The 17,581-nt window shown below is 44.4% G+C and overlaps 1 protein-coding gene across 2 annotated transcripts in view; it reads right to left on the bottom strand.

Annotated features, from left to right (window-relative positions):
• Positions 1-2,007: 2,007 nt before the first annotated feature.
• The window catches only part of CCDC85A (coiled-coil domain containing 85A), a 64,289-nt gene continuing 48,715 nt past the window's right edge, over positions 2,008-17,581 (bottom strand). The window contains exons 3-5 of one of the 2 annotated variants that reach the window (XM_062489417.1): positions 16,444-16,520; positions 7,621-7,740; positions 2,008-2,097 (exon numbers count right to left, since the gene is read on the bottom strand). In XM_062489417.1, coding sequence (XP_062345401.1) covers positions 2,008-2,097; positions 7,621-7,740; positions 16,444-16,520 — 287 coding nt within the window. The remainder of the gene's footprint in view (positions 2,098-7,620; positions 7,741-16,443; positions 16,521-17,581) is intronic. The other variant, XM_062489418.1, reaches the window with a different exon arrangement.

Raw genomic sequence — 17,581 nt, 5'->3', positions numbered from 1 at the left:
AGGATGCACAGCATGCAGCTAATTTCTGAACCAAGCAGAAAAGAATTCCAGTAGCTCCTGCCTTTAAGCCCAAGCAGCTCAGATCTTCAGTCAGTAAAGAAGAGCAAACAAAGGTAGGATTCTATAATTTATTACTATTGCTAAGATAAACACAATACTTGATACCCCATTGTATGCAGAACTGTAAAAAAATAGTTTTAATACAGTATCAAAATTTACACAAGCGTAGTGTCAAAAGACCAGTGTCCCTCACTTGGCCCCTGCATATCCAGAGTGCAGGCACAAGTACAGGTGTTACAGCTGTTCATACATACAGAGATAGGAATACAACAATTGAAATTGAACTCTGCAAACAATATAGGGGAGAAAGCAACATGGGAAGAGAACAGATAGCTGTATGGGCTGGGGGTTATATCAGAAACCAGGCAGGGGGGCAATGGTTCAAAACAGAAGGCTGGATTCTGCATTTCCAACTCAAGGAGAAGTAGTGAATGGGAGTTTTGCTGGATCTGAGGCCTTACATTGCATGGTACCAAGTGAAAATAACAACAGAAACCAACAGAATTACTGCTTCAAATTAACACACTTTTTCTGAAGACAGATAGCAGATTTACTTCATACTCCTATATAACAAAGATTGTACAGCAACTGAGCTACATTTCACTGCAAATAGCCCATGGATAGAGTCCAAGCTCAGAAAAAACAGAGGTTCTGACTTTGGCTCAAATCTTAGTAACCAAGAACAAAACAGAAGCCCAGGAATTGTTGCATTCCTATTTTTTTATTATTATTAATTTTATTAGTCTTTTTGATTCTCAGCTATGGTAAAAAGTTAAGCAACAGCATTCAGTCACAAGCCTGTTGCACATTCATACATGAAACTATCATTGCTTTAAGATATACACAAAATATCTATCATTGTAATTCAATACACACAACGAGGATCATACACAGAGATAAGAATAAACTAAGCACATCTAGGGCGCTGTCTGGTCAAATCTCAGGCAATCTGAACAAGAGCTTTCTGCCTCATAATAATGAAAGACATGCTCTGAGGATAATTAAACCTTTTTTCTTTGAAAGAACTCTACTGTGGCAAGAAAAGCTTTTTTTTTTTTATAATGCAGTGCAATCTTTTAGATCCTTGTAAGGCTCTTGTTAAACAAACCAGCATGTCTCTAAATTAAACAGAAACTAGCACCCTGACAATTTGAAAATACTTTCCAAAATAAATTCTGATGGAAATCCTGACTTGAGACCTGTAACAGTGATGCCTAAGTATTCTGTTCATTAAAGGGCTGCTCATTAAACACCTTACACCTCTTCAGAAGATGTGCATCAAAGTGAATCAAAAAGAAAGCTATATTGACTTTCATTTAGAAAGAAATTGTGGATCACTACAAGTACTGTAGTTATGCTACACAACCAGCTGGTTAGGACTTTATGGCCTTTTAGCACCTCCAAAGGCAGGTATTCCACCAAAGCAAAAAAAAAAAAAAAACCACCTGGAAATTGCCTAAGCACCATTAACGGACCCTTTACAGACTGAAGTGTGAGTAACTAAGCAGCGACTTTCTCAAACCTGCGGAGACCAAAGGCACAGTTTATCAGTGTCCTCCAGTCTGCTGAAAAACCTCTCTTAAATCCAGTGGAAAACTCGTTCAGACCTATCAGAGATTCACTGAAACTAACCAAAATAAAACTTATTTCATGTAACCCCTGCAGAATCCCAAATATCTTTTGGTTAGGATAGCAGTACCTCAGTGCTTCTAAGGGTGGAGTGTTGCAGTGCGAGTGCAGCGCTTCATTAGCTGGGATATTGGAACAGCAGGATTGAGGGACAATACCATACGCCACACCCCTGTGCAGAATGTCCCTCCTTTTCACCAGTCTCTTGCAGTGCAGACCCCCGTCGTCAGCTGGGAATTGCGTGGACACAGGCGGTTCCTCCCCTCCCCTGGGCAGTTCAGACCGTGTTCTTCAGAGAGAGGACGTGCTCAGGGCCTCTTACATCGGTCCTTTGTACTGATTTCCTGACAAGTGCTGTCTAATTCCAGGGCACGACCCTGCAGCATCTCCAAGTTTCCTCCACACAACCTAGAGGGAGGGATGGAAAGAGAGCTCATTATCCCCAGTTAAGGAGCACTGGCGTTCCTACGGACATGCATCTGGAATGCCACAGCTTGGAACATACACCATGCAGCACAGCTAGGACACAGGGCAGCGATACACGACAGGAGCAGAGACTGTCTCTCAAGGGACACAACATTCCTTCTGAACACAGAAAGCACATGCTGCCAGGTAAAAATTATTAAAAACAGGGACACATGGACTGGCACGTGCATCACTGGGATATTTTATGCTTCACACATGAGACTGAGGGTGTTTGCAGACCTCAACAGAAGCTCTGTCCAACTACTTCCCCAAGCACATCTCTTGCAGAATGTGATTCAGAAGCACAAAGATCCATCCAGAGGTGTCTAAAGGTCTCCAGTTTAAAAACCACAGAACAGTTCTCTATTTCAAAGTATTTACTTGTTCTCTTAAAATCAAGCAAGGCATTAGAAGTGTTTACTTCACCAGTTCTTCCTTGAGGTCGGAGTAATTGTACCTGCACTCACTGTGCTACACTTTGCTAAACACCCATGTTCAGTACTGGAATTAAAAAGGCAGAGAAGTGATACCCCCTCCAACATTCAGGGAAGTATTTTGTAATGATTTATAGAAAGGTTGACGGAATGTGAGCACAAGAACAGTAGCTTGTGTCATGTCCCCAGGCCTCTCAGGGATCAGTAGAGACAAGAATGCTGATTCCTATCAATTGTATCACAATTTCAGATTATTTTTTGTAACTGCTACTAAATCACCCACTAACCCCAAGCCAACAGCAATATGACTGTCAAGAAAGATAGAAGCTGTTCACCATTGTCATCATTCATTACTTTACCAGTATTTTACCAGTGCCTAAAGTCCAGCAGTGAACAGACTGAATAAAGACAAAAGGGCTGGATCCTGGGAAGCTGACATCCTGAAAAGGTAGTTCCTATAGCTGGTGAGCAAAGGCAGAAGAAGCCCAAGGTCCTACTGTGATTCTGTGCAAGAGATGGGGAAATAAACCAGTTTCTCTGAGCCTTTGGTGAAGAAAACCTGAGCGTAAGCATGAAAACCAGAAATCCTTTAGACTGGAAGCAACATGACTACAGGGCCAAATGAAGTCAAATCTTTAAAGGGATCTGTCTTTAATTCCAATGGGTGGGCATGACCCAAGCCCTGCAAACTTGCCATATGACCAAAATCTTGCAGCCAGAAATTCCAAGTCACCATCATAAAAAATGTGTGTGCTTTAGGCACATTTGCTGTGCAGTGAAACACTGCAGTGGTGAGAGCATGAAAAATGTGGGTTCAGTGACACATCCCAAATTGGATGTCTGTGGCATAGCCAGGCTGGATCTGACTATTCTTTCCAGCCTCTGGTTCCTGATTTTCCTAACTTAATACTAGCAAATAGGAAGGTCTCCTGGACAGCTTTTGTGAGAAGGCACATTGCACCTACCCATGACTTTCAACAATTTTTCTTGACAATAAATATTAAAACAATATTTGCCAAGCAGTTGATGCTGACACAGTAATAAACTAGGAGGTGACACTTCCCAAAGTCCTTTATTTCCAACTGAATGAGTGACCCCTGATTGCTAGGAAGGGGCAAACCCATACAAGAGAGCCCATGTCCCAAGCACAAATGACAAGTTTGGGTCAAAATGTCACTCAAAATCATTCCAAATTTCAGCAGAAACCTTAGCTAAAGGACAGATGTGAGGCTCATGGTGCAGCCATGGAGATTCCTTTTTAGTTTACTTCCAACCCGGCAGAGTGCCAGGATGCAGCAATGTCCCTGGAAGCCAGGCAGGTACCTGCACCCAGCTGCAGGTGAGAGCCATTACATCTGCTGGTTGCAACAGCATTCCAGCCCTGTGGGACTCCAGCATTCCAGCAGGAAATGCCCATGGAAATCTCAGCTCCCTAAGCCCTCTAGCTTAGCTACACCCCTAATCCCAAGTGGTGTATCCCACCTTCGCTTGGCCTCCCTTCCCAAGTGAACTGCAAACAAAACTTCCCAGTAACCTGCAAAAAGTAATGAATAACACCCCTCCAGACATTCCTGTGCTTTGGAATTACCGCATACTTATTAATACACCATAAACTACTTCTAAACCTACCGCCACATGTGGCTACATTCTCAAAAGGCACTAAAAGCTTATAAATACAAAGCCAAACCATTCCCAAATACATTGTTGATGAGAAGGCACCAATTCCATATGCACATCCTGAGGAGAGAATTCCCACCTCCATTATCCTAATAAAATACCACCACAATCATATACCACTACAAAATTCCTCCAGTGTGAATTACACATCCAGATTTGCATTTTGCAATATTTTGGTACCAGATTGCATTTTGGTACCAATCAACACCATGCATCAAAATTCTGGAGCTCGAAGTGAAACTTGTCATCGTTCCACTGTTTTCACAGGCAAAACAATGTCATGGCAAATGTTTCCTGTGAAACACCCACAGTGCATCAAGCTGCAGTTAAATACTGAGTTACAGCCTGGCAGGAACTGCAAGGAGGATGCATAAGAAAAGAAACATTATCATTAGTTCATCACACAAATCCTCTGTGCTTTTAACGTGGATTGGGTGGGTGTAAGAGAAGACAAAACCAGAAAGGAAATAACCAATTTTTTAAAAAGTATAATAATATATCAATACTCAAATCAGGCACAGATTATAAAAGTCAGAGGAATAGGGAGAATTTCAATGACAGCAGCAGAGCTTTGAATGGCTGGGGAACAAAGGGATAAGGTGGGACACAAGTACGTATTTGTTATTTACACAAATGAAGTGATAATGTCAAATTGAGCATCTTAGAAGTGGCATTACTTACATCACAATAATTTTTATGGATTACTATTACATATGTATGACTTACAAACTGGGGTTTTATCCATAAACTGTGAAGGAATATCATAGGCAGAAAAATACAAAAGGGCCATTGTTCAGGTGAGGAAACTGAGGCTGCAAGGATTCATCGCACTTGTGAAGTTTTATTCTTATGAAGGATAAATTCAAGTCAGCTGAGTCATGCAATACTTTATCCCAGATATATTATACACATAGATTTTTTTCTGATCAATACTAACCCACATGTTAACACTACAGTGCTCCTAATGAAACAGTAATTGCATTACAGAAACAGTAATTGACCTAATTTCCATACAAAATCTTCAAGGGCATACTGTCAGCATTTAAACAAAGATTACTCTGCATCTTCAGGTGTTTCCAGGTTCAATAAGGAATATAAAATTAAACACCTTAAACTTACCCTGCACATTTTTCCAGCTTTCTTAGTGCAAAGCCAATCTGTGTGGAGCACCATAAGCAGTTTGGGCAGACACAAGAGGCCCAGGCATGGAGACACACACGTGGCAACTTCTTTTTCCAACCATCCTGCCTGGTGGAGAGCCTTAGCCAACCAGAAAAGTTCTGCTCTTGTTTCCCACTTCCTTCACCAGCAGGAGATTCCAGGCAATTTTTAAAATATTTTTTTCTTTTCTTTTTTCAAAGCCAGGAAAACAAGAGCACTACTAACAACTCCCTCCTCTGTTTTCTAATTGAAATGTCCCTCAAAACATATTCCTGCTCTTTAGATTTCTTGTTGTGCACAAGTGGGTTGCACTAACAATGATGTTTTATTTCTTTGTTGCAGGAATTCCAAGCGGTCAAATTTGTACAGAAAAGCAGGCTCCTGTTGCTGGCTGGTTCTTCCTCCTGCACCTGATTCTGCAGATTCCCAAGAAAGGTGGGGCCAAACCCATGTGTCCAGCCTGGGAAACAGCAGGGTCTGGGAAAGCAGGGCAGTCTGTGAGCTGACAGCTCACTCTCCATTTGGATACAACACTTCATTGATATCAATTCCTGCAGTACCTCCTAGTGAACTTAAAGCTCAGCTTTCACATCATATTGAACTCAACTCTGTGTATTTCTTATCAATCCATTTCAGCAAGCAAACCATCAGCTGTTGTTCCAATATTTCACTTACACAAACCAGCTATTATTACAGGTTGTCAAAAGCACCTTGTCAAATGCTCTGTCCAGGGAAGAACTTTTGTCAAGGGGGATTTTAAGAGAACTACAAAAGGCTTTTTTACCATAAAGACCCATGATCTCTTAACAAAATTACACGGCATGGCTTTATTTTCGAGGCAGCAGCAGGTGAAATACATGGGAGATGCAGAGAGGACCTGGAGCAGTGTGAAGCAGACATTCCTCAGGAGCTGAGTGCATTGTGCGAGGGTGAGATCAGTGCCCTCCTGGGCAGTGCTGCTGGCAGGGACGTGGCTGGGGACCTGCCGGTGAGGGCACGGGGAGAGGGGCTGGGGCATTCTGTGCTGCCTCTCCCCTCTGGATGCCAGGAAAACAGGAGAGGAGGCTGTGGGGAAGCGCTGCTGTGCCCGGGGGTTGTGCTACAGGAAGGGATCTGATTGCTGCCATTTGTGCTCGGTTCACTTGCATAAAGCCATTTCCTCAGCTCCACCCAGGAGAAGCCAATGTCACCCGGCCTGAAAGACATAATCACCCTGCGCAGGAACTCGGATGTCCAGGCAAGTCAACAGCACTGCTGAGCTCAAAACCAGAGCAAATGTCTACACAAGGCCCTTCCAGAAAGAGGGCAAGCCTTCCCCTCCAAGTATGTCCCTGCAACACCTGTACAAGTGGGGAATAACACCCAATTAACCTAAAGCAGGTTAGAAATAAGTGAAGCACAGGAGAGAAAAGGTGCCTAATGCCCCAGACAACCACGACTGAGGAAGAACTGGGAGAAAGGAATACACAGTCCTCACTCTGCTCAGCTCTTCCTCCGTTTTATTTCCCTCCAGAGGAGCACGGACATCACTAGCAATGGGACAGGGAACTCAGACACTTCTTGTCACATGTCATTCCACAAAACTTGGAATCTTGTAACACTTTCTAAGTATCTTTAATTGCAACAGTTTTACTGCTGACAGAAGGAAGAACTCCATATTTTACCCCTCAGATTACCCATGTCAACTGCTGTGTATCAATGCCACACAGGCCTTTGCAATCTGGCCTTGACTTCAGGGTAAAACACATCTGTTCCCAAGGGAGTTTCAACACTGACCTTGGGATTGTGGTCTTTGCTATTTTTAACACAAATATACTGTGTGCCTTGGCTTTATCTCTGCATTAAAGTCTTTCTCTCTGCACAGGTTAAAGGAATCCCTTGTAATCTACTGGAGGACACACATGCATACTCAATGAAAGACTTCGTTATTCAGCAAAACACCACTTCCAGCTTCAAAGAAAAACTACAAACGTAACATGGAGAGCAGCTACAGCTGGAGTCAACATGGCTGTGAGGGCTGGACCCTGCTCAGGAAACACACAGTCCACAGATGCAATGAGTGACAAACAACAACAACCCCAATGATGACGGTAACAACCCCATGGTGCCCACAGGGATGTTGCCAGGACAATAGACATGTGTTGAGGGACAGACACGACGTTTTGCATGGACTGTACCAGAGGAGCAGCATTACCTTCAGAGCATTTACCACTGAGTCAGACTGCTGAGAGGCTGAGCCATGTCCACTGATGTTGGCTGGCTCGTTTGCAGAGCAGTGACTCCCCTCCGCCCCTCCTGGCATCTTAATGGCATCCTTTGCAAAAAATTAAACACTATTTAATACACAAAAGGCTTGGTCGCTGATTAAAGCAGATGTCAGTTATTTATTGCTCTTTTGCAAAAGGCTGAGAAGCGCTGAAGGAAGGCATGTGTTACACCAAAGCCCTCCTCCTTCCGTCCCATAGTAACCACGGACCACCTGAGGCAGTGTGGGTGGCACTGCTGAGTGTCACCCAAAGGCTCTGGCCCTCAAGGTCGTCTCCCTGGGAAATCAGGACATAGTAACAACATTTCTTATGTATGTGCATTGCCTCACAGAAGCACTACAAAGTTAAGACAGAAAAATTCAACCGGAGAGGACGGTTTTGAGAAGATCTAACTTTATCTCCCTAATTCTGTTGTTCCTTCAACAGAACTCCTATTTTTCAACGTTGCTGCAAGCTTTGCAACACGAGCTGAGTGGCAGCTGACCAGAGAAGGAGCCAGGAGCTCTGGACTGCCAGCTCACTCCTTCCCTGCTTCCAGCTCCTCCAGGCAAGGACATGGCCCCCTCGGCCTGAGAGATGTCAGCTTGTCCCCAGAAGTGACAATCTCGGGGGCTTTGTCCTCCCAGTGGACACCTGGAAGGGCTCTTCAGGACACTGCCCAAAAAATACGCAAGCTACCTAAACTCTTCCAGCCCAGTCACCTCAAACTTTGCAGGATGTAAAGCATCTCCTGGAGTGAGGTAACCTGAGCAAGCAGGAGGCTCTGGAGGAGTGCTAAAAATACCCCTGCTGTATCCGTGGGCAGCAATGTGAGTGCTGCAGCCGCAGGGACCGCCCCAGCCCCGCTCCCGAGCTGCTCCCAAACTGCCCTGCTCTTCCCTTTTCATTCCTCATGCACAGCTCTGTGTAAAAAAAAGATTGAGAAATACAAAGAAGCAAAATGTTTCAAACACCGGAGGAGGGAAATTTCCTCCCTTAAAGAGTACCAAACACCACAGGGAACACTAAGAAATAATGTAGCTGTAATTCCTGCTGGAATGTGTGGGAAACGCGTTTCTGAAGGAAAAATAATGACAGTGGGAAGAGCCTCTGGTGAGGATCCGTGCCCCATGTGCAGTCATTTGCCCTGCTGAGCAAACACATAACACAATGGAGGGTTTTTGAGGGTGTCTCTAATATAAACAGTAGGAAATATGAAATAGGAAAGGTGTGGGAGAAAAAAGGCACAGAGCGAAGACACGAAGCTGAGCTTCACAGATCCAGTCTACCTGAAAATTCATTGGAAAGTAACCCAGTCCAAAGCAAGTTCCTAATGCTCTTGGGATATGCTAAAGGCCATTTTAACCAATGTTGCAGGCTCAGAGCAGTGCCAAGGGGCAGAGAGAACCCTCCCAGCCACCCCAAACATCGATTCGACTCCCACATTCATCTGCAGGACTGGATCTTGCATACTGAAAACAAACAAACAAACAAAACCAAACAAACAAAAATTAAATATGTTTTAAAGACCCCACCAAACCCCAGAATGCTGCATATGCTAAACCCGTGGAAAAGGTCCTTTAAGCCTGAATCTGAAACCTCATTTCATACACAAACTTGTCCTCCTGCCAAGCACCGGATCCATGTAATCCATTAGAGTGGGCACTAATGGATCTTGCAACCAGGCTGACAACAGCAGCATCCTGAAATCCTCCCAGCACCCATTTGCTGTGAGGTGTGGAGAGGTTTTAGGACTTATTTTGCTTTGGGAAGTATTTCTAGGTCTGTTAGTGACTGGCCAGACTTATGCTGTACTTTGAGAAAGGAAATGAAAGTTGAAGGAAAAGGGGTAACAAAGAAGTTTGTAACAAGGGTTAGGATAAATTCAGTCTGTCAGCTTTGGAGCTTTCATCAGTAAAAATATTCTGCTTCTTTACTAACTCCAGAGGCAGCAAAGATTTTGGTCAGTTTTGGATAGAAAATAGAAATACTGCCATTAAAACACTGAGAAAATGAGTATGGACTACACATGTAAAGCCTCCTGAACACAATAAAATCCAAATCTCCTGCAAGTGGTGCTGCTCTCAGAGTTCAAGCACTTCCTCCAGGCAGCTGTGTTCCACAGCCTCTTCCCTGACATATGTAGCACATTTTTGTCTCCTTTCATGAGAACGAGAAACTTATGAACACACTGCTTTGAGCAGCCAGCACACACTGTTAAGAGATTGAAAATTAGTATTTCCCCTATGGACATCCTTCTCCTTCCTCCCTCCCTCTGTCCTTGATAAGAGACATAAGCTTTTCTTTAAAAAGTAAGGCAGATTTTGCAGCCCTGAAGGCCCTTCCTCGGCTCAGGGACTTCTCATGGTAGGTGAGGTCACTTCTTTCCATGAGGCAGTAAAGCTTCAGCCTCCCTTGGGAAAGCTTCTTCCAGAGGATGATGGGGATGCCCAGCCTCAGCATGGGCCCTGTTAGGAGTTCCTGAGGCAATGAAGCAAAACAGGAGGAAAAGGTACTTTGCCAAAGCAGTGGTGTCTGAACACATGGAGCTTTGGGGGATGAGGAATTGAGGTTTGCAGAGTGTCTAGCACAGCTGCTGCTGCTTTCCAGGTGGAGCACAGACACGTTTCACCTTCCACCAAAATCTGGTTTTGGTGTCCTTGCACTGAGCCCCTGTCACTGCCCAGCCCGGAGAACAACTGGATCCTGAGCAAGACCTCAAGCATGGGAAAAGGAATCTGCTCCCTTCCTGCTCTTCCCTAGCTCCACACAGCACCTTCGTCCAGCCACTGAAAGCAGTATTCTGTGTGACAGATCTTTTAATTTCTTAACCAGTAACAAACTGTGGAAGTGGATCCAAATCGGACAGGAGGGATGAAGTCACAGCTCTGTAGTGTTGAAATCTCTATAAACTTTAAACATCTGGAGTCATTGTGAACAAACAATGCTGTATAACATCAGCACCTGAGAAATAATTTACTTTTTTGTTCATCCCACACAACCAGCCTTCCCTAATGGCCCTGGCCAGCCCTTGTGCCCAAGTACAGGAGAGTGCACATGACCTCTTCTGAGTCTAGAGGGATCTCTGTGGATGTCATCCTACTGCAGAGAGCAGGCAAAACCCACACTATATCCTGTGTATGGCTTCCCACAAGGATAAGAATCCCTGAATGCACAGATCCATTTGCTGCTAGAGTAAATCTACAAAATATCTAATGCCAAAACGTGACTCTAGTAAATAGAAAGAACAGGAAATCTGACTCAGCCCTGTAATACCACCTAACAAAAAGCCCAGATGAATGGAAATGTAGCATTTCACTCACACTAACTGCAAAATGTTACTAGTCAGGCTGTTTTCCCACAGTGCCAGAGGTAAACCCTGCACTGTACCCTGGTCAGGGTCAGAATAAAGACCCTAGTGTAGAACAGGGTATTCTATGACGGAGAGAATTAATCATGAGCTTTCCTATTTAAGTCAATAGAAAGCTTCATTTTTTCAATCTGTATTGTTGATAAGGACAGTCATGAATGAAAAGTACTGCAGTGCCCAGCCCAGTGTCCAGCTCAGTCTGTGGGAGTCCATGTGCCAGCCTCTCCAGAGGGAGAGCCAGGAAGGGAAAAGCAATCTATGGCTGCCCCAAGGACACTCACAATCAACTCATCAAAGCTGCCAAGAGAGCAGGATTTTCCTGCCTGCTGGGCACTTCTCTGTTCACTCAACATCCAAGCCCTACCTCATTCTGTAGCAGCCTCTTATCGCACAGGCAAGTGGTTTGCTGGGAAGCAGATCTTTCCTGCTGGGTAGCTGCCATGCCAGTTCAATCACTACCTGATTTTCAAAGCTTTTCCCCCTGATTTCCCCAGCCCTCATTTTCCCTGTACAGCTCAAAGCAAACAGAGATTGTATACGTCATCTTGTTTCAAACAGGCAGGAGAAAGGAAAAGCAGAAAGCAATAACTGCAGCACGTTGCTCTGCTGGATTAATAACACAGTAAAGAAAACAGTGACATTTTTTAGGGAACATTCCTGTCAGTTAAAATACACAATCTTCAAATGCTGCAGTTTTTCACCTGTACTCAAAGACCTCAGCAGAAACTATTCCAGTATGTTGCTGCCAAAATCCACACACTCTCACAGTGGGCTGGAGGCACACTCAGATTTCTGAGTGGACAAAACCATTGGTGGCTACACCCCTTCAGAAACAGCCATTCCTGGCAGGCCCTTCAGAAACCTCTTTTGATAATGAACAGGCAAGAGAAAAAGGTTCTGGGCTGTGGCAGTTCCAAACCTTGGAGGCCACACATGTAAAATCTAGAAGATTCTATAGAGCCTACTAAAAAATCCTGAGGACAAAGTAATTCCAGACTTCTAGAGTTATAACTGGAAAAGAAAACACCACCTGTCCTCTGGGAACTGCAACTCTCTGTACACCAAGTACAACAGTGCAAGTGAAATAAACACAGCAAAAAGAGATAGAAAAGGACCAAAAGCCTTGGAAAGGCAAGAACGAGGAAACAGAGGCAACAGAGCTCAGGTGAGAGGGAGAAGAAGCCCAGCACCAGAGCTGCCTCCTGGTTCTGTCCTGTGGGACCCAGGAGCTCACTCACTACATCCCAAATCCAGCCCCACTGGCACTTTGTCTGCAGCATCCTGGAAAAGCTTCCCCTCCCCTTCACTGAAAGGGGAAGCTGAATTACAAGGTCAAAGAGCTGGAAGGGGAAAAGTGTCCTCCTCCCACGGAACAAATAAGAACCGAAGCAATTTAAATTGGGTGACTTGCCAAGTTTGTCCTTTGCAAATGCATTCACTGTCATTATATGACAGATGTCCACATTACCAGAGAATTTCAGCTGAGCTGATCAGCCCTGAAATACCACCCCTACAAAAACTCAGGGATATTTTCAGCAAATTGACATGTAGATGCCAGATCCTGATGTGGCTTCCCCCAGCACAAGGCATGGGGAGCAATCATACACCATGGCAAGTCTGGGAGGACACTCCTCTTTCCAGCCCTCTGAAGTTACTCACTGACATACCAGGGCTGTCACAGCCCAGGGAGCTGCAACTGGGATCCAAATCCAATCTTTGATCCCTACATATTTTACTAATTATTGCTGAGTATCTTCATTACAACAGCATAGGTGTTATGTCCTGGTGTGGTGGACTGGTGTGACAAGATTTGAGTGGCAGGAGGAGATTTAGGGTTTTAGTAATGCTGAGGCTTTAGGGAGGACTTCCCAGTTCTCAGCCCTGCAGTTCAGTGCAGATGAGCCCCCTGTCACTGCCCAGTACAGAGTGCACATTTAAGAAAGAGGAAAAAATGCCATGTCCACCCTGCACTACTGATGGGGAGAAGATAGAGAAAATGAGGAGTAAAGCTGAGCCAGGAAAGGAGGGGTGAGGGGAAGTTGTTTTAAGATTTAGTTTCTAATTCTCGTTATCCTACTCTGAATTAAACTAATTTTTCCAGGCCAAATCTGTTCTGTTCTGATGGTAACTGGGAAGTGATCTGTCCCTGTCCTTATCTGAACCTATGAGACTTCTGCTGTGTTTTGTCCCCCTGGCCAGCTAAGGAAGGGAGTGATGGAGCAGCTTTGGTGGGCACTTGGCCTCCAGCTAGGGTCAACGCACTGTATGTAGTTAGAGCACTGCTGATGCTGCGTTTTCTCTTTTCAGTGTCAGATGTACCACCCGATCCCCAGGGGTGCTGCTGTTCCATGTGTGCTTTGAGTCAGCAGAAGGCACTGCCAGAGCCCAAATACTGCTCCTGCCTCAACCCTACAGGGAACTACTCTGGCCTCAACTCCATCCAGCAAGCCAGGAACGCTCCTGCTCAAGCCCTGCAGCCCCCAGGCCCTGATATCACACAGCCTTGCCCACAGGAGTGTCTGAGGAGCACCAGTGCAAGCTGCTCACCCCTTGGCCCGGCCGCAGCCAGCACAGTCTGGCATTCCCAACAGAAGATCCAGATGTGTGCCATAAATCTTGGAAAGTATCTGTTTTCCTTCTCAAAAGTTCTGTTTGTGGCCAGAAACTGAAAGGGTCTGGATAATATCTTGTTGTTGGAGAGAAGGAAAACAGAACACAACAACAAAAGAACAACTCTCACCAAACCTGCAACCTACGGCAACCTTGTAACTCTGAAACCCCTTCCTATGCTCTGAACCACCTTCTCAACCACTCTGCAGCACAGCAAGAGACATTAACAGGCTTAAGTGAATATTCCAATCTTTATACCTTTTCTACTACCTGATCAAACTAAAATATTGACTCAGTGGTGGTACTGCAATTCCCCTGACAAAGCAGCCCTTCGAAACTCAGGCTCCATTTGAACAGTGATGGCAGCACTTAAAACCATTTGCTTTGGAAATGCTCTTGTCACTAAATATTAATAAAACCTTTACATTAGAGGTCTGTGGGGTTTTGAAAAGAAAACTAATACATATGTAGGGAGATGAGCACAGCAAAAGAAATTGGAAAAGAACCACATCTAAGTGACAGAGGAACAGAATGATTTGTCTGGAGAGGTGTCATCAAATGTGTCAGTGCATTTCCATGAGTGACAAATAAGCAGAAAGGGGGGAGAAGAAAGGATACTGAAAGCAGAGAGAAAAAAGAAGAAAAGTGTGGCAGGAGGAAAGAAAAAAAGCCTGAGTCAAGGCCAGAGTTCTTCAGCAGAGACAGCAAAGGTGTCACACTCAAAACTGTGAGTTGTCACCTCTCTCCTAAGTGCAATCCTGCAATTCTCAAACCCTCCCAGTGCTCCAGCACCTCATTAGAGAGGGGCTATCCAAAAAGCAAAACGCATCCCTCTGAAACACTCTTGAAATTTTAAGGCAGGACACTGTAACTGAGTAAGGGCCATGCTAAAAAACTTTCATCAGTTGCAGAACTTGTTGTAAATTTTCAGTTTATTTGTCAAAAGCACTAGGCTTGGCTTCACACCTAAAAAACTCCCATTCCTCCCATTAAATGGAATAAAACCAGTGCCAGAAGTTTATACATTTCCATCCTGCATCCTTGTCTTTGTGGCAGGGCCTGATCACCACTGAGGTGAGCACGTTCTAGGTGAGACCCACAGGAATAACAAACCCCCAAACAAACTCAGGCAAATGGAACAGTGAGGTGATGAGTGCAAGTTAGAATAAGCTCAGTGTCTACACTTCCTTTCTCTCCCCAAAGACATGACTTCAACCAGGAGGAAGAGTAAACTATGCCAGGAAATGTGAACTCCTGCCACTCATTAAGTCTTAGAATGAAGTATCCAGAGATACGAGATTTTTCAGAACTCTTCCACAGATCCTTGTGCCAACAAAACCACACATAAGACAAACTGACCTGGCTGTTTGAAAACAAAAACTCATTTCCAGGCTTGCTCAGCTCACTCTTCCCCTTCAAAACCCTACCCTGAGCATATTTTGTTCCAATGATTTTTACAACAGCTACAGGCTTAGGTGCCAGGCTGTTTCCACAGGCACTCTTCTTTGGTTTGGCACCCCAGCCAAGGTATTTTCACTGCACAGACTGCACACAGTGTGGGTGTTCCAGGCTTTGGTAAGATTTGGGAATTCTTTTTGTGAGTTCTGCCTCAGCGCCTCCAACCAGACAGATCAATCATAAAACACATGGACACTTCTACAGACCTGGCCCATGTAGAATGTTCTCCACAATTTATCTCCCAATGTTGTTTCAGACCCATGACAAACCAAACAGTATTTTTGGGTGGGTTTGTTAACATTTGCCCTGAAAACCATTCTTGAAAAGAAAATAATATTCATTATCACTGAGGATCAACCTTTGTCTTTTCTATTGAAAACCATTTACATGTTAATGAGCAGACATTTCTTGTCCTTCTTTTCCAGATCCAAAAGTTAGAGTAGAAAGAGGCAAAGTGCCCAAGGTGGCCAAGCAAAAAGTTGCAGAGGCCCTTTCAACTGTCATATGAAAGATGAGGGGGAAAACCACCACATTTTAAGATCTTCCTTAGGAAAAGGGCAATAAATCCAAGCCAGTGGATTTTACTTCTTACTACATCAGTGTTACCTTGGATTTTACAGTCAAACAATGGTACTAAGTCCATCAGACCAAGGACTAGTGTTCAATTTAAAAAAAATCAAACTTCTTTTCTGATGGGTAACTTCATTTAATGACCTGATGGATTTTTTTGAGGATTATTTAATGAAATATAATAGAAATACATTCTAGTAAATATGTGCATATTTGAAAATTACAAGTGTCTTTGATTCATTTGTACCTGACTCTTAAATTTTTCATTCTTAGAAACATGTTAGGAAAACCTTTAACAAAATATTTGCTTATTTATTCAATTGAATTTCAGTCTTGCATTAATGTAGATAATATATTCCTTAAAGCACTAAAAATATATATAACCCAATTATTATTTAGAATGTTTGCACTTTTAGAGCAAAATATTTTGGCTAACTATAAAAAGCAGCTGATATTTTAACAAGAACTTCTTGGAATAAAACCAGAATGCAAAGGGTCAGTTCACTGTGATTGCAACCTGTTAATTAATTAATTAATTAGAGCAGCAGCTTCCAGGAAAATTTCTTAACAAGGTATCAAAGCCTGCAAAGGAAAAAAAATTAATTAAAGCATTGTCACAGCCTTAAATGAATCCCTTACTCAAACACAGCAAGATGAGTAAACAGATGTGAGAGCCTTGGGTTATCTGAGTGTTCACAGGCAGGAAGGACATGGGCTGCTGGTGCCTCTGCAGCCCAGGCACTCCCGTGGAGCTGTCACCCACCTGGGGCAGCATGCGATTTTCCTCCTCCAGCTGTCTTACTCTGGCCTCCAGCTGCCTAACATAGGACAAGGTTGATTCTAAAAAATCAAACAGAAAAAAACTTGTATTATCCACAAAGATCTGTTTGTGTTTACCATGTCAGAGCCTGCGCCACATTCTCATTTGCGCTCACAGCAGACTGCCTCTCTCAAATATCCACAGAACATCCCACTCTGCTCCTCCCCGGGCAGATCAAACACCACTGATTCTGGAACTGATCAATTCCTTGTTGCTTGTGATTCTGAACCCGCTGCACCTTCATGTTGCCCCTTCTCAGACCCAAGGAATCTCACAGAAAGACAACACAGGCTTGAGTTCTTTCTTCCAACCCACCCCATTTGGAAACACTCTACAGGGATAAGGCACAATCCCACCAGGTCAGAACTGTGGAGCCCAGGGAGAGCAGAGGGTGCCATGCAGGCAGCAGGGTCAGAGGGACCCCTCACACTGTCCCAGGGTTCTGGGGCACACACAGCCTCCTCGGGCAGCACAGCAGCTCCTGGGCTCCACCCCAGCTCCTGCCAGGCTGTGCTGGGAAGCAGCTGTGTGTCCCCAGGGCCTGGGAGGTTCCCAGCTGGTTGACAGCCGGACCAGCTGGGGCACAGCACGGCTCACAGCGTGTCGTCCTCTCCCCCCCATGCCAGGGACATGCTCCCATTGCCCTGCTCTGCCCTCAGAACTGCATCAAGAGCAAACCCTGCTTGCTCTGCTCACCAGCCACTCACTGACCTCCACAGGTGCATTGTGAAGAACATGAGTCACTCCCAGGCTGCTCCCAAGAACTTGACATAAGAAAAGGAGATCCCTGATCTGGCACTAAGAGTGCCCATGAGTTCTACCATCACACATTTCTTAGGTCACACAGAATTGCTGCTCTTAAAGTCCTGGATCCAAGAGAGAGACATGTCTAGGAATGTAGCACTCAAGTGTAAGAAAAAAGTTGCAGAAAAACTGCTGCGACTCTTGCACCTCCCTTGTTTGTAGGTGGAATCCCGCATGTACTTGTTCCTGACTCAGTGATCCACTCAACTTCCTCTGAGATGTCAATTCCCATCACATATTCGTACTCACATTGCCATGTAATTAGCAAAATTGGTGA

Source organism: Cinclus cinclus, chromosome 3 (assembly GCF_963662255.1).
Source record: "Cinclus cinclus chromosome 3, bCinCin1.1, whole genome shotgun sequence".
Taxonomy (NCBI): Eukaryota; Metazoa; Chordata; class Aves; order Passeriformes; family Cinclidae; genus Cinclus; species Cinclus cinclus.
This window is presented reverse-complemented; position numbering and strand designations above follow the sequence as displayed.